The sequence below is a fragment of the Marmota marmota genome, unplaced genomic scaffold, assembly GCF_001458135.2.
Source record: "Marmota marmota marmota unplaced genomic scaffold, marMar, whole genome shotgun sequence".
In the NCBI taxonomy this organism is placed as follows: domain Eukaryota; kingdom Metazoa; phylum Chordata; class Mammalia; order Rodentia; family Sciuridae; genus Marmota; species Marmota marmota.
In genome coordinates this window covers 5,176,016-5,203,532 of record NW_026000051.1, presented here as the reverse complement: position 1 = coordinate 5,203,532, position 27,517 = coordinate 5,176,016, and the positions used below count along the sequence as shown (strand labels likewise).

The following is a 27,517-nucleotide window of genomic DNA, read 5'->3' as shown; positions in this document are numbered from 1 at the left end:
TGGTGACAACTCCCCTGTGTAATAAATGCTCCCTCGTCTCCCCTCTGGAAAAGCCCAGGTGTGGCCACAGTGGGACTGCTGAGCCCTGCACGCCCCCACAGCCATTCCTCCCGAGGTCTGGGTGGCAGGCGTCTCCCCAACCTGCAGGGTTTTGAGCTTGCTCCACTGCCACACGTGGCCTTCCACCCCTGAGGTGGCTCGCGCCCCACCTCGGGAGCACTTCCCGTGGTCTGAGTGCTTGGCTTAGTGCTCATCAGGTGCTTCCACGGACAACACCTGAACCACACAAGACAGCAGTGGCCCAGGCAGAGATGCTTTCCTGAGCACCTACTGTGTGCTTCACCTGCAGGGGCCCCAGACCCAGCTGACCAGAGCAGAGTGCTTTCCTGATGGCAGAGGTCCCTGGTCCCTGAGCTCACCTGGGAATAACACCTGGCACCTTCACCTCCGAGTGCTTCTTCACGTGCCATGGCCCTCCCCACCTCGAGGCAGATGTGGAAGCCACAGGGTGGACACTGAGCAGGCCGGGCTCGTGTCCAGAGCTGGTGTCTTGATGCCACTGGTGCATTTGCCCAGCACGCAGAGGCCCGGGTCAGACTGCCGCCTCCATAGAGTGCCTGGGACACGCCTGGGGTGTCGTTCCCTCCCTTGGGTGCCCTGTGCAGTGCGGGGAAGGAGGCTGTGGGTGTCTGGAAGCCTCTGGATCCTTGGGGGGAGGCCTGGAGGCTGGTGGGGAAGTGGAGGAGGAAGAGGCTGGCCCACGCACGCTCCCCTGCGGGTGTGCAGGACCCTGGCGACAGCTCTGGGGATGAGTGGGAGCCTTGGGGACGTTCCAGGCTCCAGTAACCGCCTCTCTCCCCTCTGCCTCTTTCCAGGCACATCTCTCTAACGCTCCCCGCCACCTTCCGAGGCAGGAACAGCAGCCGGACGGACTATGAGTACCAGCACTCCAACTTGTATGCCATATCAGGTACGTGGGGTCTGTGTCCAGTGGCATCTGCCCTGCGGGGACCCCGCCTCCCCTTGCCTTTGTGTTACCGCGGCACTTACAGAGACGGAGAGGCCAAGTGCTCAGCAGGCTTTGAAATTAATGATGGAAAACAGCGTGTGGGGTTCGCAGGCTGGAAGGGAGGGTCAGAGAACACCCTCCCCTGCTGGGCCCGTCTCCCCCGGGATGGGGAGCAGTGCCAAGCTGAGTGGGGCCAGCACCCTCCGCTCGTGTCTCACAGCCAGACTGTGTCCCAAGGCAGCACCGGCCGTCTCCCCCACGCGCCCAGAGTGTGAGTCCATGATTTCTCAACCCAGCCTTGAAACTGACAGCGTCACCTTGGCAGGAGCCTCATCATTCCTGGTCCCCCTCCTCGCCTCCACCGGGAGGGGCAGTTTACCAGGCTTGTTTCAGGTGTGGGCGTCCTTATGCCCTGGGCAGTGTAGGCCACTTGCCAAGAGCCCAGGAAACTGCACTTGCCTCTGATTGTCCGGGGCCGCCAGTCGGTGTTTGTGTATAAGGGGAAGTGGTAAATCGGTGCCACTTACCCGCGCACGCCCTTAATGGTGAGTGACGTTTTGAACGTGGGAACATGGCATTCATTCATGTACCATAATGAATCGGTTATTTAAAAGGTAATCTTTTTTCTAAAAATTGCAACTTCAGGTTACTAAACAGATGAAATAGAACGATGGCATAATTCTTGTCAGTATTAGTTTCTCTCGTTATGATCACTCCCTAATAGGTTTGGAAGTATAAAAGCAAAAGCCAGTTGTTCCATTTCCGGGCTGCGCTCCTGCTGGGAAGGGGAGGACAGGGGTGTTCTCAGCCCCCGCCCTGGCTCCACGCCAGGAGCCAGGCTCTCCCGGGGAGAAGGCGCGTGTTTGTCTAAGTGCAGCTTCTCCAGGGAGTTCTTTTATGCTGTGGCTATTTCGCCAGAGTCGACAGGGAGCAGAACAAGTGTGGAAAGATGACCTATTTTGTAGAAAAGCTGAATATGTCCCCAGATGTTTAGTGGCAGAGTGGCGTGTAACAGGCCCAGGAAATCCAGCAGGCAGGGCTGGTCGCAGTGCACGCAAGGACAGCCATCAAACAGACGACTTTTCGCCTGCAGCCTCTCCTCTCTTTCCAGTGCAGTGTTGGGCTGCACCCACCTTCCCGCATCCTCTGATGGCTTTCCCAGCTGTTGGCGTTTCTGCAGCAAAGAGCCGGGAGTGAAATCTCTGGTTTGGCAAGACCGTTGCTGCCTGCCTCTGGACCGCTGCTTCCTCGCCCTGCGGTTGATGAGGTGTTGTCTGGGTGCGTTTCAGCTGTTAGTGTAGCAATACCAAGGTAACTGCCTCAAGACACAGGGGAAGCCATTCAGAAACTTCCTGTTCCATTTATGAGAGTGGCAGTCAATGGGATTTTATCTTCCAGAGGCAGTTAGGGCCCCAGCCCACGTCAGGGGCAGCTCAGACTGCCTCCGAGGCTGCAGGCCTCCAAATTGCTCTGCCAGGGCACAGGGCTGCTTTGTAGTGATGCTGCCAGAAATACCCCGCAGGACCCACCGGCTCCACACGGCCTGCAAGCTCAGCACTGGACAACCAGGGCACGACTGGGAAGCCTGCCCACCCAGCCCCTGGCAGCCGGCCTGTGCATGGTTCTGGCTAGAACCCCCTCTCCCCACCTCAAAGAGTGTCTGGTGCCAAGTGGCACATCTCCATTTGGTATTGCAAAGTTGGGGTTTGCAACAGTTTATTCCAAAACAGTTCCGGCAGAGTGTGCCCCAGGTCCTAGCCCCTGCCCGGCGCTGGCGCCTTCATGGCTGGAGTCTCGCTGCTGATGAAGTGAGTCGTCAAGCGCTTCTTCCAGAGCGACCCTGGCACATGTTCACTGCACACTGCAGGCCCCAAGCCCTTGCTGCAACCTCTGGGATACCGTGTTCCTCCTGAGGACCTCTGGTTAGTGCTCCCTAGTTTATGGTCCCGTCCTAGGGAAAGTAGATCTCAAAACAATGGAATTAGAAATTTGAAAAGCAGTCCATATTTAACACGCAGGGATGGGCTTTTACTTTTAGTTATTGTCTCAGTGGTGTGCCTGTTAATGAACTCATTTTCCTGGACCTTGTGCTGAGACAGGCCTCCTGCGCCATACCTGCGAGGCAGAGCCACTGCTCTGGGCTGCTGGAGGTACCGGCAGACCTGACACGCAGCTCTGTCCCTGGCACACGAGGCGCCCGTAAAATGTGTGTGGAAGAAAGGAGTTAACCTAGCATCTGCCTTGCCAGGAACACCCTCCAGGACCCCGGGGCAGGTGATCACCCTGATTGGCCTCCTCAACCCCCAGAGCCTGGGGCCACACCCTTCCTTCCGGAAGCAGCCCCTTCTGTCTCCGAGACCCTTGCTCCTCAAGCTCCTCTGTCTCCTGCGCGTTCACAGCCACTCAGCAGCTTGGGGCACTCTGTGTTCCATCGGCCAAGTTTGTCAGCTGGTCTCCACAGTGGAGCAGATGTTTCTCTTGTCCACAGAAGAGGGGAGGGACTTGCATGGGCCCAGTGCTGGAATCCTGAGACGCCCATGTCCCTTGCCCTGCCAATTCGTTCCCCAGTCAGAATGGCCACGGAGGAGACCTTTGGTCCTCACTCTTCCTCTTCTAGGAGTCTCTTCTAGAAAATGCTTACAGATATGCAGACAGATTTATCCCGAGGATGAGCACGACTGTCTTTGAAAACCACAGCTCCAAAAGTGGGATGGAGGCAGGTGCTGAAGCGTAAGTGCCAGCCAGTGGCCTTCACTTCTCCACTGTCCGGAGGGGGACGGCTTAGTTGGAAAGGTGAGGGGGAGCGGCAGCGACTAGCTAGTGTGTTCAAGTGATTTCGTGTGAAATGTGCACATCTGAAGGTCTTAGAGGCCCACACCCAGGGTGGTGGGGTTTGCCCGACTCTCCAGTCCTGTCTTCTTCCCCAGCTTTCTGGCCATTTCCCGTTTTTCTGTAATAGCGTGTGTCGCTGTTGTAATAAGACACAGACCTGGCGTTAATGTGGCGTCTTCTCGGTAAACCCCAGGGGCCCCTAAAGATCACCCAGGTTTTTCCGAGCGCTCACAAGCTGCCTGGCTTGCACTGTGCTTTCAGGGCTTACTGGAAATCGCTTCCAGACCACAGATCAATAACTTTCTTGTCCTGCCTTGAGAATATAATTTCGCTTGTCGTCCTGTCCCCTGAGCCCTGCTCAGCGAGGCTCCTCCACGCTCCCTGGCTCCTACTTTCACCCTCACATCCCACTGGCCAGCAGCTGGTGGAGCCGTCACCCCAACTCTGTTCTTGAGTCCAGGTCAGTTCCCACGTCACCGCTCGTTGGTTTGGAGGTGGCCTTCATAGAGAAGGAGCTGGGAGGGAAGTGGCAGCTCCAGGCTTGATTCAGGCTATCCCTTTGTGTTCAGTGGCAGCCAGCCTCAGCCTGAGGCCACCTCCCTCTCACAGCCTTCCCTGGATCTGCACGTTTGTAAATAGTCCAGAAAAGAGGAATCGTGTTTAGTGGTGTGTGAAAATGACACAAAATCCAGATCAAGTTCTTTTGGCGCCCAGCCGTACCTGGTTGTCTCTTGTGCCCCCACGCCACTGGGGCAGAGACCACATGGCCCCCAAACTCAGGCCCCGTCTGCAGCACCTGCCTGACGGGGGTCCCGGGGGCACGCTGCTCCTTGCTCTTTTTTCCTATCTGAACTCCTCTGGGAAAGCACCTGTGTTCCCCGTTCTCCCTTTGGGTGAGTGGTGGCTTGTGCTTCCCAGGCTCCTGTGCTGTCCCTCTCCGGTGGCCCTGTGGTCCTGGGGGTTCAGACGTGCCTGAGGTCTGCCTCTGGGGGCCCTCCACAGCGCTCCTGTCCAGCCTGCCCCCAGACGTCCTCCTCAGTCTCTTCCCGCTCGCCGTTGTCCTCTAAGAGTGTCTCCCCCTCCTGAAGCCTTCCGTCTTAGTCCCCATGCCCAGCCTCCCTTGCTCCCCCGGACAGTGCACCTTCACTCGTCTCTGTTTCACCTGGTCCTGAAGGATCTGCAGCAGCCCCTCAGACACAGAGCAGAGCGGGAAGGGACGCTAGACACGAGAGTCACTGGCAGCGGGACAGAAGCAGGCGCAGCTGTGCCAGGACTCAGGATTTGGTCCTGAGCCGGAAGCCTTGTCCCTTCCGAGTGGTCCCAGGCTCAGTGCCGAAGACCACACGGAGCCCGGGCAAGGCCTCTGCCGCCAGCTGTGTCTGTTATTTTCAGACAGATGCTCCTCAGCTCCGCCCTTGCTGCACCACGCTCCCTGTGAGCGGTGACCCTGTAGATGCCTCTTAACCCAGTCCCTGCATCGCCTGGCACTGTCCGTGGGGAGGGTCCTGTCAAGTGCCGGGCAGCATTCCAACATGGCCCAGTGGCAGTGACCGTGAGTTTGGCAAAGACAGACTGTGTCTCGGGGGGCACTCAGGCTGAAGTGACCCTAACTGACCCTAGGGTGTCCAAAAGTTGAGTAAAGGGCTGTGAGGGGACCAGAGGCCTCGGGATGCGGGAGGGACGGGCGTTGCACCCACACCTGCCAAGCATCTGGCCACTTCCTGAGGCTGGGCAGGCGAGGAGGCTCCGCATGCCCCTCCCAACCCAGGCATGCCTCCCTCCCCTGGGTCCCTGGCAGGCTTTGCTCAGGCGTGAGACACCAGAGGCCGGGAAGCCACACACGCCACCCTCCGTCATTGCCGCTGTTGTAGACCGCCGGTTTCTCTCCAAGGGTGGAGGTTTTCCTAACCACAAAAAAACTTACATTTCTCCCTTTTGAAAAAAAAGTGGCATGGTGGTGTAAGACAGGAAAATCGAGCAGATGCCACTAAAACCGGCGTGCAGTGAAACCGAGGCTCCCAGACCCCCTCGCACCCAGGACGCAGTGGGGTGCAGACCGCCAAGGCCCGGGGGTGCTGGACGGGCCAGGGCGCTGCTCTGAGCAGTTGGGAGGCTGTGGGGCTCCTCGTGTGCCACTGGCGTGCCACTTGAGAATGCCCAGGTGCCAGGACGAGCACCACACAGGGCCGTCCGGGCGCTCGGGGCCAGTGGGCCAGGACCCACAGCGCTCGTCTTTTTCTCTTTGCTAGAGAAGCCCCTTATCACCCCACAGCCGTTCCCCTTAAAATCCAGCCCCCTTTCAAGACCTTTGACACCAGGAAGGTGTGAGTGTGGTCAGGCGGCGGCCAGCATCCCTCTCGTCGGGGCCAAGGAGGATTTGATCTGCAGAGCCGAGGACAAGTCGTGCAGCTCTGACGTCGGACGGCAGTGCACGAGGCAATTAAAAGTAATTAATGATTTCTGAGAATCAGCCTCCTGCATGCAGTTTTAATCTAGTCCTCATTTAAATTGGAAGATGGACATTTAATTTTCAGCATTGTGAAATTTGTGATTTATATATTTCATCCCATTGGATAAAACTCCTTTCCCTAGCTCTTCACCTCCCGATGCAGCAGATCTGAGCTCCTTACGGTGGGATCTGAAAACCCACCTGCTGCAGACCCCACGGTGCAGACGCGATTCCTTTCACATGTGGTTACTTGAGACCTGTCTCTAGATGAGGGGACAATCTAAAATAAACATCAACCTTTCACGACTGGGGAGCCCTGTGGGGTGGGGACTGGGGGCTAGAAGATGCCCCCACCTGTGCGGGGCACAGCCACAGCCCTGGACGTTCACCATCTCGTGCTGCAAGATTCGCACTGGGTTCCGAGCATGCCCGCTGCAGGCCTCCTCTTCCCGTGGGGTGGGCGTCAGCTCGAGCAAGGAAAAGAGCCGCTGCGTCCTGTGGCGGTGCCTGAGTGACGGCTGCCTCTGCATTCGCGGGTCTCCGTGGCCTTTGTCTTTGGTGACGTGTTCTTGTGGCCTGCTGTGGCTTTGGATTCCAGGCCTCTGCTTCCCTTTTCTTCCTTCACTGGGATTTCTCAGAGCCGCCTGGGGTAGGTTGTGGGCAGGGGGATGCTCCAGAGGGTGACGAAGGTCCCAGCAAGGGACATCGGCTTGGCAGAGCCACAGATAGTCACATATGGGGAAATTCCTGAACGAGTGAAAAATACTCCTGATTGTGGTGCTTACATCGAGGGAGCCAAGTCACCGCAGAGGCTGATAAATCTCCATCATCACCTGTAACAGCCGCTGCTTCCCTGTCCATCCATCTGCCCCGGCCTGACTGACAACGAGACCGCGTATAAAGGGAAATACAATGAGGACAGAAGAAACGCGTGGGAGTGGGGGGCTCGGTCGCAGGCACGCCTGTGCGTCCTGATGTAGAGGTGCGGCTGACAGGTGGCCAGGTTTGCTCTGCACACAGCCATGTGTGCGCTGTCAGGCGCACGCACGCTGCCTTGTTTCGATTGATGAATTGCCTGCTTTCTTGATTAAACCTTCCGTCACTTAAGAAACAAAAAGCCTGTGTTTAGATGGCAGAGTGGGACATGTCAAAAAAATCTGTCTCCTTTACCTTTGTGCAGATGTTGGGCACAGACTGTAACATGTATTATTAAAATGAATGTGGCATTTACTGTGCATTATTCCTTTCCTGGGAGAAAGGACTGTAAATTATATGCTAATAATAAGCTTTAACCCTTTCGAAATGCAAAAGATTTAAGAGTGCAAATATTCATGTAGGCCCGGCTAATTGGATGTGCTTTTATACATCCTCCGCGGTGGCGGTGTCACCGGAGTTAATGAACGGCGCGTGCGGGCAGACGCGCAGGGCACTCAGGAGCCCTCCGCCTCGGAGGGTTGCTGCTTCCAGTGCCTCTGCCGGGATGTCACAGGGAAAGGCCCAAAGGCCCTGCACAGAGCTCTGGCCGCCCCCACAGCGAGTCCTGTGGAGCCACCAGTGTCCCCCTCTCCACCCTCCGGTGTTTCTGCTCAGGCCAGGCCACGCACTTCCCTGGCTCTCCTCCTTCACCAGGTTTTCCCAGCCTACGTCCAGGCACCGGGGGACAGAGCTGCCTCTCAAAGCTCAGCTTGGCTTTTGCTCCTCAGGTCAAAGCTTCATGACCCCACGCCCCGGCCCATGACCTGCCTGGCGATGTCTGTGACCTGTGACCCTTCCCCTGCGTCCCACGGAGCCATCTCACCTTTGTGTCTGCACATCTATGCCAGGCACTGCAGTGGCCCCCCCAAGGCCTCTGTCCCCATCTGTGAAGGCCAGAACTTGGACTGCCCTCCACAGGCCCTCTGATTCCCCTGGGGCCGCTGCTCTTCCTGGTCCACCACTCTGCTGGTGCTGGGGGACCTCCCCTGTGAGCACATGGAGCCAGGCGAGACCCCACTGAGAGAGGACAGAGGCAGCCTTCCGTCCCTTTGAAGTGAGGAGGATGTAAATAAACAAGGGCCAGAAGAAAGCAAGGCTCTTCATTCTCCACCCATTCCTTAGACCCTGAGAACGGCTGAGTGCCAGGCTCTGTGCCTCTGAGCTAAACAGAAGCCTGTTGAAAGGGCTATCATGTGACTGATGGGATACGGGGGTCAGAAGCACAGATTCCAGTCTTGGCCCTGACACATACTGATCATCATCCAGAGCTGCTGCGAGTAGCTGCCAGGATTGTGCACTGCACAACACATGTGAATGGCAGTCCCTGGAGCCATGTATTTGCTACCTTGAACAAGCCCTGTATTGGGCCAGCTCATATTCTTCTTTATACCTGTAACAGAACGCAGTAACTACCTGCTGCTCCCCTGCATTGTTGCGAGGACCGGGGTGTGTGAGAACATTCTGTAAGCCAGGGTGCTGCAGTGGTGTCACTTCCCTCCGCATTCACCTCCCTTGCAGGGGTGCAGTCCGCAGAGCGACCCAAAGATTGGTTGAGAATGATCACTTGGGCTCCCTGGCTCGCGCCCAGCAAGGTTGCCTTCTTAGCCTCGTGCTTCCTTATATAATTTTGATATATAAGATGCCTTCTCTGAGCACTCAGGGAAAATTTCTTCCTCAGTCCAGAGAAACTTGCAATAAAAGGCTCTCTGGCGTGGCTCGGCGCGCACCCCTGGCAGCCAAGACGGTCTGTCACGCATCATCACTTAGGAGTGGGCTATTTTCAGTGGCAAGCAGCCCACGAGCCCTTTCTCGGGGAGGTGATGGCACGGCCACTCAGGAGGGAGAGGCCAGCCTCGGTAGCCGCCTCCACTCTGTGGGGGCCGGGGCTGCTGTAGGTTTCCTCTCTGCTCCCCCCGTGCACAGAGGGGAGAGCAAGACTTTCCAGTTTCGTCATCGTGAAAAATAAAAATGTTATTAGGTGGCAGATACTTCAGTGCCCTGTGCCTCCTCCTCTGTTTGGCTCCTGAGTGTGGTGCGGCGCAGGCAGCCCGGGTTCATGGGCCTCAGCCCTGCTTCAGCCTGGGCCGGTGCCAGGGCCTGGGTGCGCGGCAGGAGCCAGGTTAGCTGGTCGGGAGAAGTGAGTGAAGTCAGGCACAGGGCCCTGCCTGTCGGGGTCTCCACTCTCGCGTCCCCTCAGTCACACTGCAGTGACAACACCAGCTGTCATAGCCACAGCAGTCCAGCTAGCACTGACTGAGGACGCCCTGTTTGGGTCTGCCATGTCCAGGCTCCAGGCCGCAGGCCTCCCAGCTGAAGGTGGCCAGATGTGGCCCTAAACCGCGAGCTGCTGGGGAAGGAAGCGCTCTCGGACACCTTCCCCCTGGTCTGGTTCTCAGCAGGAACATGCCCCGTTCCCCCTCACGGTTCCCTTCCGCGTAGGTGGCACAATCAGACCTGGGGAAAGCGCTGAGGACACAGGAGGGCGCTTGGTCCTGCTCTTCATCTGCCTCCACACTTCTTCTGAGGTCTGCTGTGGAGGGAGGAAGTGGTGGGCTTACCAGACACCCCTACCCGGGGCAGCTTGTGTCCACTCAGCCCGTTTCTTTGTCTCTTTCTCACAATAATAAACTAGGGGCTGCAAGGGGGGAAATGGTACGATTAAGGCAACTTCTTTCATTTGAGAACATTGAGGGAACTGAAGTTGCTTTTGCTTTATTAAAATGGATCACATTAATTGGATTAATTTATTTACTAATGCCCAGCTGCCCCCCACCCCTGCCGTGTATGTGCTGGATACACACGTCCACACGTCTTGTCATTAGTCCCAACATGTCCCGAGTGAGAAGACCCTTTGCAGGTGGGAAGAAGGTCCTGAGAGGCTGCAGACGCCCATGTTGCAGCACAGGGTGGAGCCATGCACCGTCTTGGTCCCCAGACCCTAACTCCAGACCACCCAGCCCACACCATGCCGAAAATGGGGAAGGACACAGGCCTACTGGCCATGTTGGGTCTCAAGGTTATTTGAAGTCTCAGGTGGCCCAGGACCATTGTCTCTGGGATCTCTTTGGAGTGAGGCCAGGGCACTGGGCTGACGAGGACCCCAGGTGTGGAGTCATCACGGATGGCAGGCGGGGCGCGCGGGCCTCTGGCCTCGGTGACCTCAGGCAGGCAGGAGCCTTTCCATGCCTTGGGCTTCCCGTCTGTGAAGTGACACATGGTGGGTTAGAGCTGTGCCAGGTGCCGCACTACGTGCTAGGGGCATGTCCCCATGTTGGTCACTGTCTGCAGCCCCTCCCCATGCCTTCTCACCAGGAAAGGGGTTCTGCTGGCCCCCATCAGTCCTCGGGGGTAGGCCAGCCCTCCTGTTGCAGACCACTGGGGATCTGGACACCAGATGGCCCCCTTTCCATGGTCTTCTCCAGGCCCTCTAGTGGTGATGAGTGGCCCAAGGCCACCATGTCACTTTCGGAGACTGAACCACTAGTGTTCCTCTCCCCCACTCCAGCTCTCTTGTGCCACACTCCCCTTGAGCAGGGCTCCCATTTGAAGCGATAGCATCCCAGTACCACCTGCCTCCCTGCTGTGAAGCTTCAGCCTCCAGGTCTCCTAAGAGCCAGCCTCTGCTGACACCAAGCCCAGGAATGCTGGAGCCTCCCTGGCCTGTGCACGCCAGCCAGCTCTCAGGAACGGCCCAGCCCATGACGCACTGCTTCAGCCTCGAGAGTGGAAGCAGGTCCTGAGACCCCAGTTAGCACTTAGTCCCTGAGGGCTCTGCGGTGTGGGGATGTGGGCATTGGCAGGACCTGGGGAGGAGCCGGGTGGCTGCCAGGGGTGGAGATGAGATCCAGAGTCACCCTTAGCTGTCACTCAACGTGAGCACCCCCCTTCCACATCAGAATAAGTGCGTTTAACATCTGGCAGGACAAAGGAGGTTGGGATCCACTTAGAACAGAGAAGCCACCTCTCCTGCATGGACAGAGTCCCTGAGTCCATCCCCTGACCCTCATTGGTCTTGGTGTCTTGAATACCAGATGCTTTCTTCCCTCTCTTCAGTAATGGTCAATGGCAATCCTAAATCTATTTATGTTTTATTTTAAAAAGAAACTTCAGTTTTCCAGCCTGTAGTTCAAATGGAATTACTTATGCCGAGTCCGGAGAGCACGCTCCTTGGGCTCAGATTTGTCTCACGGTTGTCTGAGAGATGAGTGATGCGGAAGCCCCTCAAGGTGAGACCCCGCCGTAGAGCGCTTTCTCACACCTGAGTTGTTTTATGGCTCGAGTGGTCTCATGATCCCCCGCAAGGCAGCACCCATAACTTTGAATGAGAGGGTACAGCTTGCCTGGTTGGCCCTCAGCACTGCTCCTGGTGACACTCAGAGGCGTCTTTAATTGCTTGTTACCCAGAGGCAATAAACGCACCTGTCTTTCTGTCCTTTGCCTTGCATTTGCCTGAAATATGCCCTTTGCTTGCAAAATGCCCCTTCGCCCCTGTGAGAACGCGCCCTGGCGAAAGAAGCCCCATCTTGGTCAGAGTTCGGGGTTCGATGAGAGAGTGTCAATGAGGATGCTCATTCACTGGCATGTGCCTGGTGCCCAGCCCAGGGCCTGGCAAACAGCAGGTGCTCAGTACTGGTGTTGGATAGGTTCTGGGGAGGAGCTGGTCTTGGCCCCGGCCCAGCCCTCTCGTGTGTGCCCGCCCCTGCGGCATGCTGCAGACGGCTTACGGAAGAGTCACTGCACTTCCTCGTGTAATTTTGAGTCACATTTTTCTCTTCTGACTTTTGAGGGTGAGAGATATGTGCATGAGTTGCCCAGCACTGCAGGGACACTTCCCGTGCTCCCAGGAAGCACTGACGTCATCTCCCACAAGCACACCTAAGAACACTGTCAGCCAGGGGCAGCCCTCGCTCCAGCAGCTGCCACTGGGAGCTCCCTGGAGGGGACCTTCCACCACGTGCGGCAAAGCCAGCCCTCCCTGCTAATCAGAACTCAGGAACTGCCTGAGGTGTTGGTCTGCAGCAGCTAAAACCGCCTCAGGTTTAAGCCGGCCTCGATTTTCTCTTTCTGTTTTCACCAAATTAGCTCTGGTCTGAGGCTGCTGGTCCTGGTGCTGCTCGGCCCTCTCTGTGACTTTTCTCTGTCCTCTGCCTCTTGTCCTGTTCTCTTGGGTTTACAGTTGCTGCCTTCCCAATCTCTCCCCTCCCCAGACCCTCTGGCAAAAGAAGAATCATAACAACAACAAAAGGTCCGTTTCCTTGCTGCAGAACCGTGCACACCAGGTGAGCGTGTCCTGCCACAGCCCCTCTCCCTGAGCCGGAGCACACTGCCAGGCCAGCAGCCCTCCAAGCTCAAGACCACAGGGCACGCACACTGCAGGTCCTTCCCAAGTGTCTGTGCTCGGGATCGGGAGTAGACTGAGCATCTTCCTCAGATGTCCTGTCTGGTGAGAGCCACCACCACTGTTCAGTGAGAGGCTACCGATGCTGAAAGATTGCTCATTTCTTCAGGCTCCATTTTTTCAAAAAGATATTGTACCTTTTATTTGGACTTAATGAGGACAGACATTTTAATCAGAGGTTAGTCATTTATTTTTGCAAACGATTGTTTTGATTCATCATTTTTGCAGATAATTAAATGGTTCAGTTGGCACAGTGTGTCTACTTTATTAAAACAGGTAATTTTGGGGGGGAAAAGAGATGCTATTTTTTGGATCACTGCACAAGAATTGCTTTTATCTTCATCTTTGAGCATAGTTTCCAGTTGTTTTGCAGAAAGCTCCCCCATGGGCCCTTGGTGTCTGATCTGGCCTGGAGGGGCTTGCCCATCCCTGATTGGGACCTTGGCTGCTCCGCCCTTTGAAAGGCAAGCTGCAGATCAAATTCTGCACTGTTCCCTTTCCAGCTCAGGTCTTAATTGGATCAGGGAAAGAGCCTACAAGTTATGAACTTTGCAGAGCAGCAGTTCTTCTGCTAAAAACAGATTAATTGTAGCCCTCGCTGTGGGAGGAGTTTAGAAGTCAATTACTGCTTGTCCTATTATAATTTACACACCAAGGATTTGGAAAAGTCTGTCACTTAGTGTAAAAATGAAAAGGTTACGTGTACCGTTGGCGTCCACCTCTGACTTCCCATTTGTAACTGCTTCTGCTACACGTGTTTGTGTGTGTGCAACTGGTAGCTGCAGAGCTGTGGGGAGCTACAGCTGCCAGCAAGAGTCCTGGGAAGAATGACCTTTGAGATGTGGTCCTTCAGGTCCATGATGGCTTAAAGTACAGCCCTTTGTCTGGCAGCCTGGCCCACTTGGGTGCCTGCAGAGCCCAAGGAACGCCCCACTTAGGGGGTCATGAGCCAGGAACGGAATGGCCCTTCAGGGGTCAATTTTTTTAAAAACAAATTGCTCACGACATTTGCTTTCTTTGATTTTTCCATGTTTGTGTCCTGAATCCGTTAATCCACTCATTAAAAGGATTTATTTTAGATGGACCAATTAAAACTTTGGAGGCTAATATTTTGCTGAGCAGTGCAGACCTCTGAAAGCACAATTTATAACCTGGCTTCTGCCCTTTTCCTCGGAGCACTGTCTTGGAGCTCTGTAACCTCGGTGCTTGGAGGAGTACAGAAATTGCCGTTCTTTGTCCTCCGGCTCAGGGCTGAGCGGTGGTGGGGCTGAGCGCTCGAGCCTTCCCGTTGCTGGGAGGTGAACCTGCAGGTCTGGCAAGTCCAGCCAGCCCAGCCCAGGAGCCTCACGCTGTTATTTGTTTGCTTGCAGAAACCCTGTAGTTTAATTTTTTTTAATAGGAAGCTGCTGTGTAGTTTGGATATTTAAACAGTTATTAACCGAATGACAATTAACAGATTGCATAGACAGATTTTCTTTTGAAAACCTCTGAAATTGAGTACAGTTTGCAAAACTATCGCGGCATAGTAATGACAATGAATTTTGATTTCCCGGAACTGATATTAGACTCCTTATTAAACTATGTGCATCTGCTTTTAATTTACTCCAAATAATTGGAAAATGCAATGAAGCTTTCCAATTAAAGCACGGCTTTATGCTGTTTAATAATACCCCCATAATATTATAGCTTATGAAGTGACAGGTGAGTTGGTGTATGAATAAAACATAAAGGCAGCAATAAGGGACAGAAAACCGGAGACAGTTGTGGGGATTTTAAATGCTGGATGTAATTTGCATATATTAATCTCTTCTTTTCAGCCTTATCAGGCGTTCTTCAGTATTTGAAGTTAAAATAGCGTTGACAGGCGGGAGTGCGCGTAGTTTTTTCAAGGATTTATTACTTGTATAATTTCTGATCTTTAATAAGCAGATATGACTGATCCTCCTAGTTCTATAGAAATCGGTTAATTGTTCCAGATGGCGTGTACTGATTATGCAAAATTACTTTTCACACCATTTTTTTTGTGATGGAGTTTGGAGTAAAATTAAATTTTTTATAGCCTTCTTATCATGCTGTTTTACAGTGGTTTTTCCACAGAAGTTGAATTTAATCTACTATATTACATTGACCAGCACAGTTATTCTAATGTAGCATTTTGTGATTTGACAAAGAATAATAGAACACATTGCTCATTGTTCATTACTATGTCCCTAATAAAAAGGAGCTCCTGTGTATAGCACATAGGCTGTTATTTATGAAGAATGCCTAATTCGTACAGTTAAAAATGCAAAATTGTATCATGAAGTAGTTCCTTTTGGGGAGAGAATATCTAGAAAGAGCAAATAGAAATGGGCTTGTCACTACCAATTTTACACGCTAAAGGAGGAGTCGCCTTTCAATGACCAGTGTGTTTAAACTGTATTGCTTTCTTCTTTGAAGGAAGAAAGAGACCTGGATAATCTCATTCTATTAAAAGAGGCGTCACGGGTGGACTGGCCTAGATTTACATAATCCCAAAGTCTTTCATAATTGAATAGTATGTAGGAGAAGTGGCTACACTTTGGTATAAAGTACCAGGGAGAAAAGTCTAAAAAACCCAGTGATAATTGGTCTCAAATGTTTTCCAAGTGTCAGTTTATTACCAGGCACCTCGTGCTTGTCAGACCCAAGTCCAGGCTGTGCATGATCCCCGGTGACACTCAGGTAGTCCCATCCTTGTGCAGCCCCTTGGAGCACCTTCTCTGTCCAGTTCAGCCGGCAGTGAGGTCCCGAGTCTTCTGCAGACACAGCGCAAGACTGAGGCCACTGCTTCTGTGCAGGAGTGGATGCAGCTTGGCCCCTTGGAGGGGTGGCCTCCAGAGCAGCAGCTAGGTGGGTGGAGGCAGAAGAGTTCTCTCTTGCATCAAAACTCTGGTTTGGTTGGGGCTGGGGATGCAGCTCAGTGGCAGAGTGCTTGGCTAGCATGCACGAAGCCCTGGCTTTGATCCCTAGCATTGCAAAGAAAAAATATATATACAATTTGGGCATGTAGGTTTGAAATATAGCAGAGAAATATACCGAAAAAAATAACCTTATGTATTTCATCTGAAGTTGGACTTGCTTTCAGGAGACCCCGTGTGTCTGTGCAGTGAGTCTCACCAGGCTCTCACTGGCTCAGGATACACATTCCTGTTTTCCACAAGCAGAGCCTGTATGCAGAGAGCACCTCTCTGCAGCCCAGCTCCTGCTCCCAGTAGCTCCCATCCTGCCCCCAGCATTCTGCAGGCCTCAGGATGCCTCCTTGTTTGAACAGCCTTGAGGAGGATTTGGATCTGGTTAAGGAGTCTAAATCCCCTTGGCCCCAGGAGAGTCAAACTTTTTTTTTTTTTTTTTTTTTTTAATTCTTCACCAGCAGCACTGACTGCCGTTCATACGGGGGCCCTGGAGTGGAAATAGGACTGATTGACACCTCTGAGGCAGGCTCTGGGGAACAAAGACAAGTAGAAGGTCACAGACCTTACAGCTTGGAGTGCCTGTCGTCCCCGTCCCCTGGGCTGGGGCCCAGTGCAGGGCAGGCTACTTGCTGGCAGGGTGTCAGGCACCCAGATGTGGCTGCTGGCTGAGTTACATGCCCTGCACCATGTTGAGCTGCGTTGCCTTCAGAGTTGTGGTGGAATGCAACTGTGTTGCCTGGTCAGATCTGGAGGGGGTTCCGTGGTGAGGCGAGGTGTCCTTGGCTGCCATTGGTACTGGAATGGCTGAGGAGACCATGCTGATGGGCTTGGGGTGCTGCGCCAGCAGAATTCTGCCTTCGCCTCCCTCCGGCCTGCTCCAGAACTCGAAACCTTCCTAATATACTCTTTTGTCAACTCCAAATGTATTTTTGTGAAAAGGAAAACTATGTGAAAAAGAGGATGCATAAATCAGACATGATTAAAAATATTTGTTCTAATGCAGTGATAATTTGGTAGTAATGCTTTCATCAGGGTAGCTTAAGGCTGCATTAAGTGGACAGACTTTATATGGCTTCTCTAATTTTAATCTTCAAAATGCTATCTAATGTCTCATTAAGACTTGCATATAATGTATCTTAAGTACAGTCATTAAATATAGTTTAGGGAGATTTATGTTCAGATATTGCTTAAAGATGTTTTAATAGGCCCATTTGCTCTGATGATATTAATGAGCTCTTAATCCAGATGAAGCTTCTCAAACTAGTGGTAAAGAGTCCCAGCCCGAACACAACAACTCGGAATCAGTGCGTGGTTTGGACAAGTGCCCGGAGGTGAGTCCTGGAGTCTGGAGTTTCTGAAAAGGGCTGTCCATGATGTGGTCTGCCCACTGACCCCCTCGGACTCCATTCTTCCGCCAGCCCGAGAATGGTGCCCCAAGCTTGCACAGGCCATGTGCTAACTTGGCCAGCCCTTTCCTCTCCAAGGTCATTTGAGGGATGGGATGTCCATGGCAGTGTCACCAGGGGCCACTAGGGGTTAAAGGAGGCTGTTATGGCTCCAGGAGGGAGCATCTGCCAGGTAGGGATGCGCACAGCTCTGCTCACCGAGAGGGGAAGGTCACCGCGAAGGTTACCTGGGTGTGCTTCCATCCTCCAGGCGTTTGGCGAGGCTGAAATATATGAGATGAAGTACCCATGCTAATTCAAAATCAGAAAGGAAACAAGCCTGCAGGGAGTCTCTGTCCCACACGCACGTGCACAGTGGTTCCCAGGCCCCACTTTTAGATGTTTAGCAAAAAAAAAAAAAAAATCTCTGAGTTGATATTTCCCTTTCTTTCAGAGAAATATTGAAAAACATATTTTTTGGGTTTCAATTATTTTAAGGGGGGAAGAACCTATGAGTTCAGAGACTTTTCTAATTACTAAATTGGTTTGTTATAAAAAGATAATAGCAAATTTCTTCTCTTCATAATTGGACGTTTCTTCCCTGTAGGCTGATGCCAGCACAGCCCGTGCATGCACAATAAGTTGTGCGTTTGAAAAGCCATAACTAGCTAATAACAGCCACAGTGTCATCAGAGAGTAATGGTGTGCTGATTAGCATAATTAATGACAAATGGTGGTGCAGAATTGGTGGATTGGTTTATCGGATGATGAATGCGGTGAGGCCGGGCTGCGGCTGCCAACTAGGCCTCGCTGGCTGTCAGCCCTTCTGCTCTAGCCGAGGCGGCCCTCATTAGTCACGATGGGAGGTGCCAGTTTGTGTTCTGTTTGGAGCACAGAAAACTTAATAAAGCAAACGGATGTGGCTCTCCCTTTCTCCTCTGTATTTACTCACAAAAATCTCTCCTCCCTTGTTCGCACTGTGGCTGGAGCATTAAGACAACTGTTTCAAGGTCTATCCTGCTGCCCTAGAGGGAAGCAAAAAGTGGCGTCTAGAGAGCCTGGGCCAGTGCTCCTGTGACCAGGAGCCTCGCTCCCGCGCACACGTCCTTTTATCTGTGTGTCTATAAGGGGAGAGAGCGGAACTCAAGAAGCTATACATTCTGTCCCCAAATCAGACTCGCACATTTATCTTGGACTTGATTAATCAGACCTAATTTGCATTCGCAAATGAGACTGATAAAAATGGATTTACCTTTTAACCTTTAGAGGAGGAAAAGTATTTCTCTGCAAGATTTCTGGAGCTACCGTTCCTTAACCGATAAGAAGCAACTCTTTTATCAATAAAGATGAAAATCCTTAATTTGCATTAGTGAATGAGACTAATTATTATATAGTTAATTAGCATCTGGAAATGAGGATTATCTTAATTACAAAGCACAATTTCCCTAATAGCTACAAAACTGTAAGTTTGATCCGTGTGGAAATTGGTAACTATTATTATGTAATTAGTGATAACATTAATAGTACAGAATATTTAGACATGATTTGCATATGCAAATGTAATTTACCTGAGCCAAACAAGTGGACCATTATTGATCAGACCATGGAAGTTCTAGGTAGCTGAATGGTACCTATTAGGCCAGATACCTGAAGCAGGTGGAGTCGGCAAGCACCGCCTGAACCTTGGAGGTCAGATGGACTTTGCTAAGGAGATGCGTGGCCGGAGCATCCAGCTCAGGGAGGTGGCTCCTAGGCTCGTGTCTCCATGCCTCTCACGATCCCAGCACCCCTCTGTGTGCTTCCCCTGTGCATCTCAGCTATTCCCAACTTCAGATGTCTTAAAATTGACAAGTTCTTTTAAAGCAGTGATACGCACGTGAGCACAGTCTGTGATGCAGCTCTCAGTTCTTGGAGATTCAGGTCTGAATTTTGTCCACTTGGCCCTCAAAGATCCTCCCTTCAGAGATGGTTCTTTGTCATCATCTTCCCTGACCCTCATCTCTTTCCTATCTTGAGCTGTGGCAGTTTCCCAAAGGTATGTATTTCAGGACAGGGGGGTGATATTAGAGTGCACAGAGATGGCCTTTTTAATCTTTAATTTTTACTTTATAATAGCACACAATGGATATCATCATTCAAAATAAGATAGGTATATTAATCAGTCTTTGCTGGGTCATGCTGCAGCAACAAACAATCCCCAAATTGCAGTAACTTACAATAGCGCCATGTAGCATGCTCACTCAAATTACAAGTTGGTGACTGTGGGTTGGCTGTGGGTTTGCTGGGACCCCACTCCATGTGTCTTCTCATTTTGGGGCCCACGCTGATGCGATGTGCTGTTCTCAGAGTGGAGGCAAAGGGCAGGCAACATGGAAGAGCAGCAAGTGGCTGTCGGCATCTGGCCAGTTGCAGACTTTCCTAGAGCCCAGGGATTTGGGCAGGTGTTCCAGCACAGTGGAATTAGCACTGCTCTCCAGTGTTAAAGGCTTGTTTTGATCAAACTTGAGACCTTCAAGTTTTAGTCCATTTGACCTTCCAGACTTGAGATGGTGGCTTCCTTCCTCTGGAATTTGGTTTTCCTAGCAGCAAACAGAGCTGTTAGACCAGGTGGTGCTTCTTGTTGCTGTGCCCTGCCTGTACCCCTCAACACCCCCGTTGAGAGCCAGGCACCTGCAGGAGCTGGAACAGGGTACTCCAGGAGTTCTGCCTCAGGGATGGTGGCCTGAGGTGCCAACTAGAGTGACTTACCTGACATTTCCTGTGACAGCCTAATAAAGTCTGTCGCTGGACATAACAGCTCATTGATAGATTTTTCTTTCTTTCTTTCTTTCTTTTTGTTGGTTAAATCAAAACCAGATGTAAACCATTTTCTTTTTTGAATTATGAAAGCAATGTGTTCATTGTAGCAAAATTAGAAAATGCATAAGAGCATGAGGAAGAAAATAAATACCACTCATAATCCCATCACCCAGGGACACAAGTGTGTTAGGGTCTCTCCTTTCTCAACATTTTTCCTAGACCATATATTTACATGCAAAAGTATATTCCTAATTGTCCATTCTGGGTTTTTTTTTCTTAAAGTCCAATTTATCGAGGTGTAATTAACATACACATCAAAAAAATCTGAATATGTAACACAAACCCCACTATTATATATAATTGTAGAACACAGTAAAAGATAAGTGAATCCACCTTTCTGGAAAATGTCAAACCACATGACAGCTGCCTCCAGGAACAAGACCTGGAATGTCCCTGTCACCCTTGAAGTTCACTTGCACCCACTCCTGAGCATTTTCCAGCCCCTCGGCCTCTCCCGGGCAACCCGCCCATCCCTTATCACTGAACAGGGCTATAGGGTGTGGCTTGGTCTGTCCTCAGCCTGATCTGTGAGACCCTCCGTGGGGGAAATCACACTTTTAATTATTATGAGTGTGTTTAAGATTTCCTATCTTACTATTTTTGTAGTTGTTTTTCAACATGTTCCTAATAGTTATAGCTCAATTTTTTTATTACCCAGATGAAATGTAGAATCTCTTGAATTTCCAAGGAAAATATTTTCAAGATTTTTATTGAAAAAAAAGACACTGAAATTATAAATTAATTTAGAAAGAATGGTCTTCTTTAAAATACTTGATCTTTTTCCAGCAATATAATGTGATTCTCCTTTCATCCAAATGTCTTTTTATATTATTTAGTAAAGTATCACAGTTTTTCTTGTTTGGGCAGGGAAGGGTACTGACTGAACCCAGGGCCTTAACCACTGAGCTACATTCCCAGCCCCTTTTTATTTTTTAGTTTGAGACAGGGTCTCATTGAGTTGCTTAGGGCCTCGCTAAGTTGCTGAGGCTGGCTTTGAACTTGCAATCCTCCTGCCTCAGCCTCCTGAGCTGCTGGAATTACAGGGCTTGGCCACTCGCCCATCCAGTTTTCCTTGTCTCCTACCTTAGGTTTTTTGTTGTTGTTGTTTGTTTGTTTGTTTAATAGAGAGAGAGAGAGAGAGAGAGAGAGAATTTTAATATTTATTTTTAGTTTTTTGGTGGACACAACATCCTTGTTTGTATGTGGTGCTGAGGATCGAACCCAGGCTGCCCGCATGCCAGGCGAGCACGCTACCACTTTAGCCACATCCCCAGCCCCTGAGCCACATCCCCAGCCCCTTAGGTTTTAATTTTAGTTGTTGCTTTGTCCTTTAGGCTGTAACTGATGGTTGCTTATACATATATATTTTAAACCCTTGGTTTTGAGTACTTACTTTGTAACTGGACACTCTGTGTCTTTCATTTCCAGTAGCTTCCAAACTGTTTTATCGAGGTTTTCTTGATAGACTACAATATCATCTGCAAGCGTATCTGATCTTGTGTCCGTGACAACTTTCCTGCTTGTTCCTTTTCTTGCTCTGTCTTGATGACCACCGTCGCTGACCACAGTTAGGAACTCACCCTGCTCCCCGGCTCCTGGCTGGGGCCAGGTCCAGTCTGACGCAGGCTGTTGATTTGGGAGTGTTTGATCACATTAAAGCAAGGATTCTTCATGCCTGTTTCCTGGAGGAGGTTTCTTTACTTAAATTCAGGTGCTAACTTGAATTTCATATTTTAAAAACTTTCAGAAACTATTAATACAGTATTGTGTGGTTTTTCTCATTTAACCTATGGATACCACTTTGTTTTTATGACTTATCACTGAGAACGTCACTGTTATGTTTCCAAAATACGTCTTGCTTTGGTATGATGCATTATTCTTTAAATATAGTACTAGATCTGAGCTGCTAAAATTTTAAGATTTTATCATTTATGGATGTGAAATTAGACAAAATATAGCTTTGCAAGTGATCTAGGACTCTTGAATTACTTCTTTTCAAACCTAAAAACATTTCTAAAATACTCTGTGTCTTCTCCTCTGGGACTGGGAATGAAGGAAGTGACGCATAGGAACTCAGTTGCCCTGGAGTAATGTAGGGAAGCTGGGCATCTGGGGCAGGGGAGGCCAGCTTCAGGGTCTTTCATGATGGTTTTTCAGGCTTTCTGCCTTTTCTTGAGTCAATTTTGTCATTTATATTTTTTGCGGAGGAAAAATCACCCAAAATTTAATGTTTCAAATTTGGGCCTGAGATTATTATTATTTTAAAATTAATAAACCTGTGATCATCCGTGATCCTGCTACTTTCCCCGTTTTTCTTGGTTATCCTTGCTAGGGATTTATTTCTGCTTATTTTTTATCACATATCTCGCCATTGGACTTGCTTTGTATCTCATTACCCTTATCTGTTTGGGTTTTTCTTGTTCTTTCTTTTGGCTTAGTTTGCTGTTTTACGTACGTCCTGGGTGGAATCGTCGTCTCATTGGTTTGCAGGGCTAGGGATGGAACCAGGGCCTCCCACTTGTTAGGCAAGGACTCACCACTGCACTGCATCCCTGCCCCATTTTATTTTATTTATTTATTTTAATTTTGAAACAGGCCTCCCTAACTTGCAATCCTCCTGCCTCAGCCTCCCTCCCGAGGGCTGGGACAATGGGTGTGCCCACCACACCCACTGAGCCGTAGCTCTGTGATGCTCTTGGCCCAGGCTGGCTCCCAGGGCCCTCTGCCCGGCCCTGCCCTGGCGCAAGAGCTGTGGCGCCTCCCTCCGCTCTGACCGTCGAGGCTCCTCCTCCAGTGCTGCCTACGTGGACCTTGGCTTTGGTTTTCCTCCTGCCTCCATGTCCCCTCCAGTGTCCCTGCAGCGCCCCCCTCCCTGTCTCCACCCGTGTCCTGAGACTGCTCTCTGGCGGCTCCTCTGCCTGAGCCCTGCGCACACCTCAGCTGCCCTGCGCTGGCTGTCCCCCTCGAGGGCAGGACCCCCTTCAGAGTCCCCAGCCCCACAGGACTGAGCACATGCTTCGGAGCCCGGCCTTGGGCTCCTCGGTCTTCCTTTGCCAAAAAGCCACCTGTTGCTGGAGGGACGACAGCTGTGACTACTTGGCTCTGTCCCTGGAGTCCATCGCGAGGCACTGGACGATTCATGGTCCAAACGTCGCTTTTCCCGGGGCTTGGTCATTGCCGGTGCTTATTTGAAAACCTGCCCATGTTGCCTGGTGGCACCACAGGGGCCACACAAGGACAGAGGTGGCACAGGGCACGTGAGCAAGCAGGGTTTGGGTGCTGGGCCACCTTCCAGGCTGCCGGATCCCACAACCCACGGATGCACCGTGGACATCAGGGCTCTCTGCACCGTGGGGACGGGTCACTCGCAGTGGCTGGGGGTCCTGCGTGTCCTGGCGGGGAGCCAGGTCTGGTCATAGCATGCACAGTGCCCAGCAGAGAGCCCAGGCGGCGGGTGGTGCTCAGAGGACTCCGGAGTCTGACTGGCCTTGCCCCAGGCGGTCAGATGCAAGCTGCTGGGCCTCAGGCCGTCTTCAGCAGGTTGGGGCCACTGGAGAAGGCGTGGTGGCCTCGGGCGCAGAGCCCAGCCGTCCACAGGCTCACCCTGGCAGATGGGGTGACCAGCCATAGACTCGCGGGCCCCTGGCCTCCTGGGTCGGCTGACGGACGGGCACAGCTGCCCTGGCTTCCTGTCACCAATGGTCTCGGGTGTGACTGTGCCCACAGCACCTCCTGGCTGAGGCTCATTGCAGGGAGAGGCAGAAAGTCATCCTTCATGGTTACAAGTAAAGACGCCTGTAATGGGAAAAACTTGGCCCCTTCCTCCCTTTCCTGCCTAGACCTTGCAGCGTTTCTGAGCCTGGGCCCAGTCAGCCCCCTTGGGATGACTGTGTCCTTACCTACAGCGAGAGGCTGGCTCTTGTCCCCTCTTGACCAGCCTTACCACAGAGAAGAAGTGACTCATGTCTGGCTTCAGGAATAATAGTCAGTGCTCATGAGCTAAATCACCTTCATGTACAAACTCAGGTAATCTTCAAAACCACCCAGGGAAGCAGATGTGGTATTACTATTATCTCCATTCTACAAGTGAGGAACTTAGATTCAGAGAGGTTAAATGACTTTCCCAAGATCACACAGCAAATGAAGACAGTGCCTCTGCCCAGTACCTCGGTTGCTCTCCCGCAGGACCCTCCACAGCCTTCTCCCTCTCTGCTCTGAGTGTTCCTTTGTCCGATCCTAGCCTGTCCTCCACAAAGCCTGTGCTGGGCGTTTTCCCTCTCTGTGCCCCCAGCTTCCTGACATGAGCGTTCTGCCGTCAGGTTTGTATGGTAGCCTGCTGTCCCCTCTGGCCACCAACCTGGACCTTGGCCACCGGGTGCTGAGCGCTGCCTGCTCTGGGAAGGACCAGTTTCCAGTGGGCCCAGGGTCAGCCCTGTCTCCTCCCCTTAGGCAATCCTTGCGGGGGGCCACTGAGCCTGCTGACCTGTGGGCACTGGTGGACTCTCCTGCTGGCTCCCAGCACAGCCTGGGAGGCCAGCCTCTTACAGGAGGAGGCCTGATGGGGAGCCCAGAGTAGAGGCCAGTGTTCCTAGGAGGCGTGAGCCTGAGCGTAGTCCTCATGTCACGCAGCCTCAGGGATCAGGGACACCCTCCCCCCCCCTCCCCTCCATGAGTGTTGTTTATAGGAAGCTGCATTTTACGGGGATGGGGGCAGAGAGGGAGGGCACAGAACAGACATCGCTCGCTGTCTTTCATGTTCTGGGAATGAAACACAACTGCGTACACCCTGCATCCGCAGTGCGCCAGCCCGTTCTGAGTGCCGTCCCCGTGCTGTCCTGTCTCAGCAACGCTGAACCGTGTGGGTGTGAGCAGTCCCCCTCTGCAGAGGCACAGAGATCTTAGTTAACTTCCCCACAGACACACAGCTCTCAACACCAGCCCAGCCTCCTCTGTGCTTTCCCTCTGCACCCTACTGTCCAGTGTGTGGTTGTGGTGAAAGGGCACTTGCCCCTTGCTCTAGGCCAGGGGTCTGGGAGGCAGCAGAAACAGGACCCAGGAACCCAGGGTGTCCCACAGACCTTGGGTACAAAACAGCTGTGCCACCTTAGGAGAGGCATGGAGCCAGGTGTCTATGGGTCTGGCCTTTCTCCCAGTCACGGGCCTGTGGGGAGCCGGGGTTCTGCCCCCCGGGGTGAGGCCTCTGCTTCCCCAGAAGAGCTGGTCAGAGGAGGCGGGGCTGGCAGGCCGCGTGCCCAGCTCAGCCTTTCATGCTGAGACTGGGGTCAGGAGACCGCCTGGCACCGCCTGGCCCAGCCCTGGAGACTCCTCAGAGAATCGGGGTGAGGGTAAGCGGCAAAGCCGTCCAGCCAGCCGGCCTCGAAGGCACTCACCCTGCAGGGCCCCGGGGAGCAGTGAGGTGGAGCCCGGCAAAGGCCGCTGTCCCCTGGCACGCTTCATTGGAGGAGTCCTGGGGACACCTCTGGACAGTTATGTGAACAATCCTCTGGAGGGCCCCAGAGACCAGGCACGGGCGGGCTCTGGGAGCAGGGTGCAAGCCCAGGGAGGAATGGAGGCCATCGGCAGGGGACTGCCAACCTCCCGGGGCCCCAGAGCAGAGGCCAGAAGAGGGACTGGGAATTGCTAAGGGAGCTCTGCCTCCCAGATGCCCGAAGAGAGAGGGCCCGGGGCCTGGGCCAGGCTACCCAGGACCTGTGTCGTTTGGAAGAGATTTATTTATCCTTTTGATTTAGCTTTAAAGATGCCCTGAATTCCTGCCTCAGGTCACGGAGGCGAGGAGAGGCCAGGTGGATCTAAAGAGCAGGTGAGGTCAGCTGTGCGGCTGGCCCCGAGCTGTCTGCCCAGCACCTGCTAATTTCAAGCAGCCTGGTGGGTTGACACCTGGAACGCGGGGGCTGGCGGGCACGAAAGTAGCACCGTGTCACTCCTCGGCCCTGACACTGGGTGTGAGCTGTGCAGCACGGTGAGCCCCTCCCCACAGCCCCTGGGCCTGTGGGAGGCAGGGGTCCGCGCCCAGGCCTCTTCCGACACCGGAGGGGACGGAAGCCAGCAGGGGCACCTTCTTCTCTGGCAGATGAAAAGCGGGCAGATGCTCTATGTGCGTGTGTGCAGGGCACACACTCGCCTGCAGGGCACATGCACACCCGCCGGGCACGCACTCGCCTGCAGGGCACACACACACATGAGGGGCTTCCCAGGAGAATCTGCATGTTACAGAGTGGACCCAGCCTGGCTTCTGGTGTGGGGCGAGGGCTGGTGGTCAGTCCCTGCCTAACCCTGAGGCCCTCCTGGCTCTGGGTCACTCTGCTTGACTCTGGGAGAGGAGACTCTGAGGAGATGCCCTTGCCCCGGTGGAGCTGGCCTGCAGCGCTGGCCCCAGGGGGAGGCCACAGCCCAGAGCTCGGCCTGCAGGCAGAGACACCTCCCTGGGCACAGCCCATGTTGACCTAGGGCAGCGGGCAGCCATCCTGCAGGCCCCAGGCTCCGGGCTGCGCTCACTGGGGCTGGAGGGACACGGTGGGGTGGCGCCTCTGTGTCCAGCCAGCGAGCAGCTGTCAGAGGGGTCCCAGCCTTTGATCTCGCAGCTCGTGGCGGGAGAAGGGTGATGGGAGCTTGGTGGGTTTTTGAAGTGAAGTGATTGGGCCATCTCGGCGGGGGAGGGGGGGGCGAGAGGGCGGGAGGGGCGAGCAAGGTGACTCCGACTACACCAGAAATAAAAGCACCATGGAAAGGCCAGCACCTCTGCCAGCCTCCCTCCTTCCGCAGCCATTTCTGGACATCGCAGTCCGGTCCTCTCTTGGTCTCTCTTGACTTGCTCATGAGGACGGGGATGGTGACTCTAGGATACAGGGGTTTGCATTTGTAAAAGCTCTGGACTCGGGTCCGAGCTCAGCCCCAGACAGGACACTGGCTGTTGAGCCTCAGGCCTGTCTTTGTAAATGGGGGTGAATGCTGCCTCCGGCTCTGAGCCTGGAACCAACAGAGATGACACACTGAAAACTGTCCACCGTGACATGCGCCAGCAGGTGACACCCCTTCTCTTCAGTGCGGTACCTTACTGAGCGTCTACTTCGCCTGGGTCTGTGCTGTGCTGTGTGCACCCAACCCCAGGGAGGCGCGGCCTCCTCGTGAGCGCTGCTGCCACCTGGGCCAGGGGGAGGTCCTGATGTGGGCAGGGGAGCTCCCGGGCAGGGGCAAACCGGGACTGGAGACGGCAAGAGGACCCCAGGGCTTGGAAGCACAGTGGCAGAGCCACCGTCTGCCCTGGTTGAGGCTTTGTTTCCAACTGAGGCTGGGAGTCTCCGTGACCGTCTCCTCTCTGCCCGTGGGATCTGTGGAGGGGCCTGTTCCCATGGCACGGGTCCTGGGTCAGCTGCTGCTCCAGGAAGCAGTGTTGGTCACACTTGGCCCCTACTTGCCCGACAGGCTCCTGGCATGTCTGCCTCCTCACACCTGCGCACACCCGTGCACACTCGTGCATATTCACACGCTCGTGCCCTCTGTTCTCGGCACCATCAGTGGCTCCTTTCAGAGCCCGGGCGTGGGCTCTCCAGACAGGCAGGGGACAGCGTGGGAGCCGACGCCTGTGCTGCCCTGGGAGGAGGAGACGAGGGCAGGGGCAGCACAGGTGACCCCGCCAGGTCGCCAGCCCCCCCCCCC

General features: G+C 53.2%; 1 protein-coding gene across 4 annotated transcripts in view; it reads left to right on the top strand.

The window, feature by feature from the left end:
• Mvb12b (multivesicular body subunit 12B) overlaps positions 1–27,517 on the top strand; it is a 167,210-nt gene that overhangs the window by 86,152 nt on the left and 53,541 nt on the right. For all 4 annotated transcript variants that reach the window (XM_048813036.1, XM_048813035.1, XM_048813038.1 and 1 more), the window contains one exon: positions 876–970. In XM_048813036.1, the coding sequence (XP_048668993.1) occupies positions 876–970 (95 nt within the window). The remainder of the gene's footprint in view (positions 1–875; positions 971–27,517) is intronic.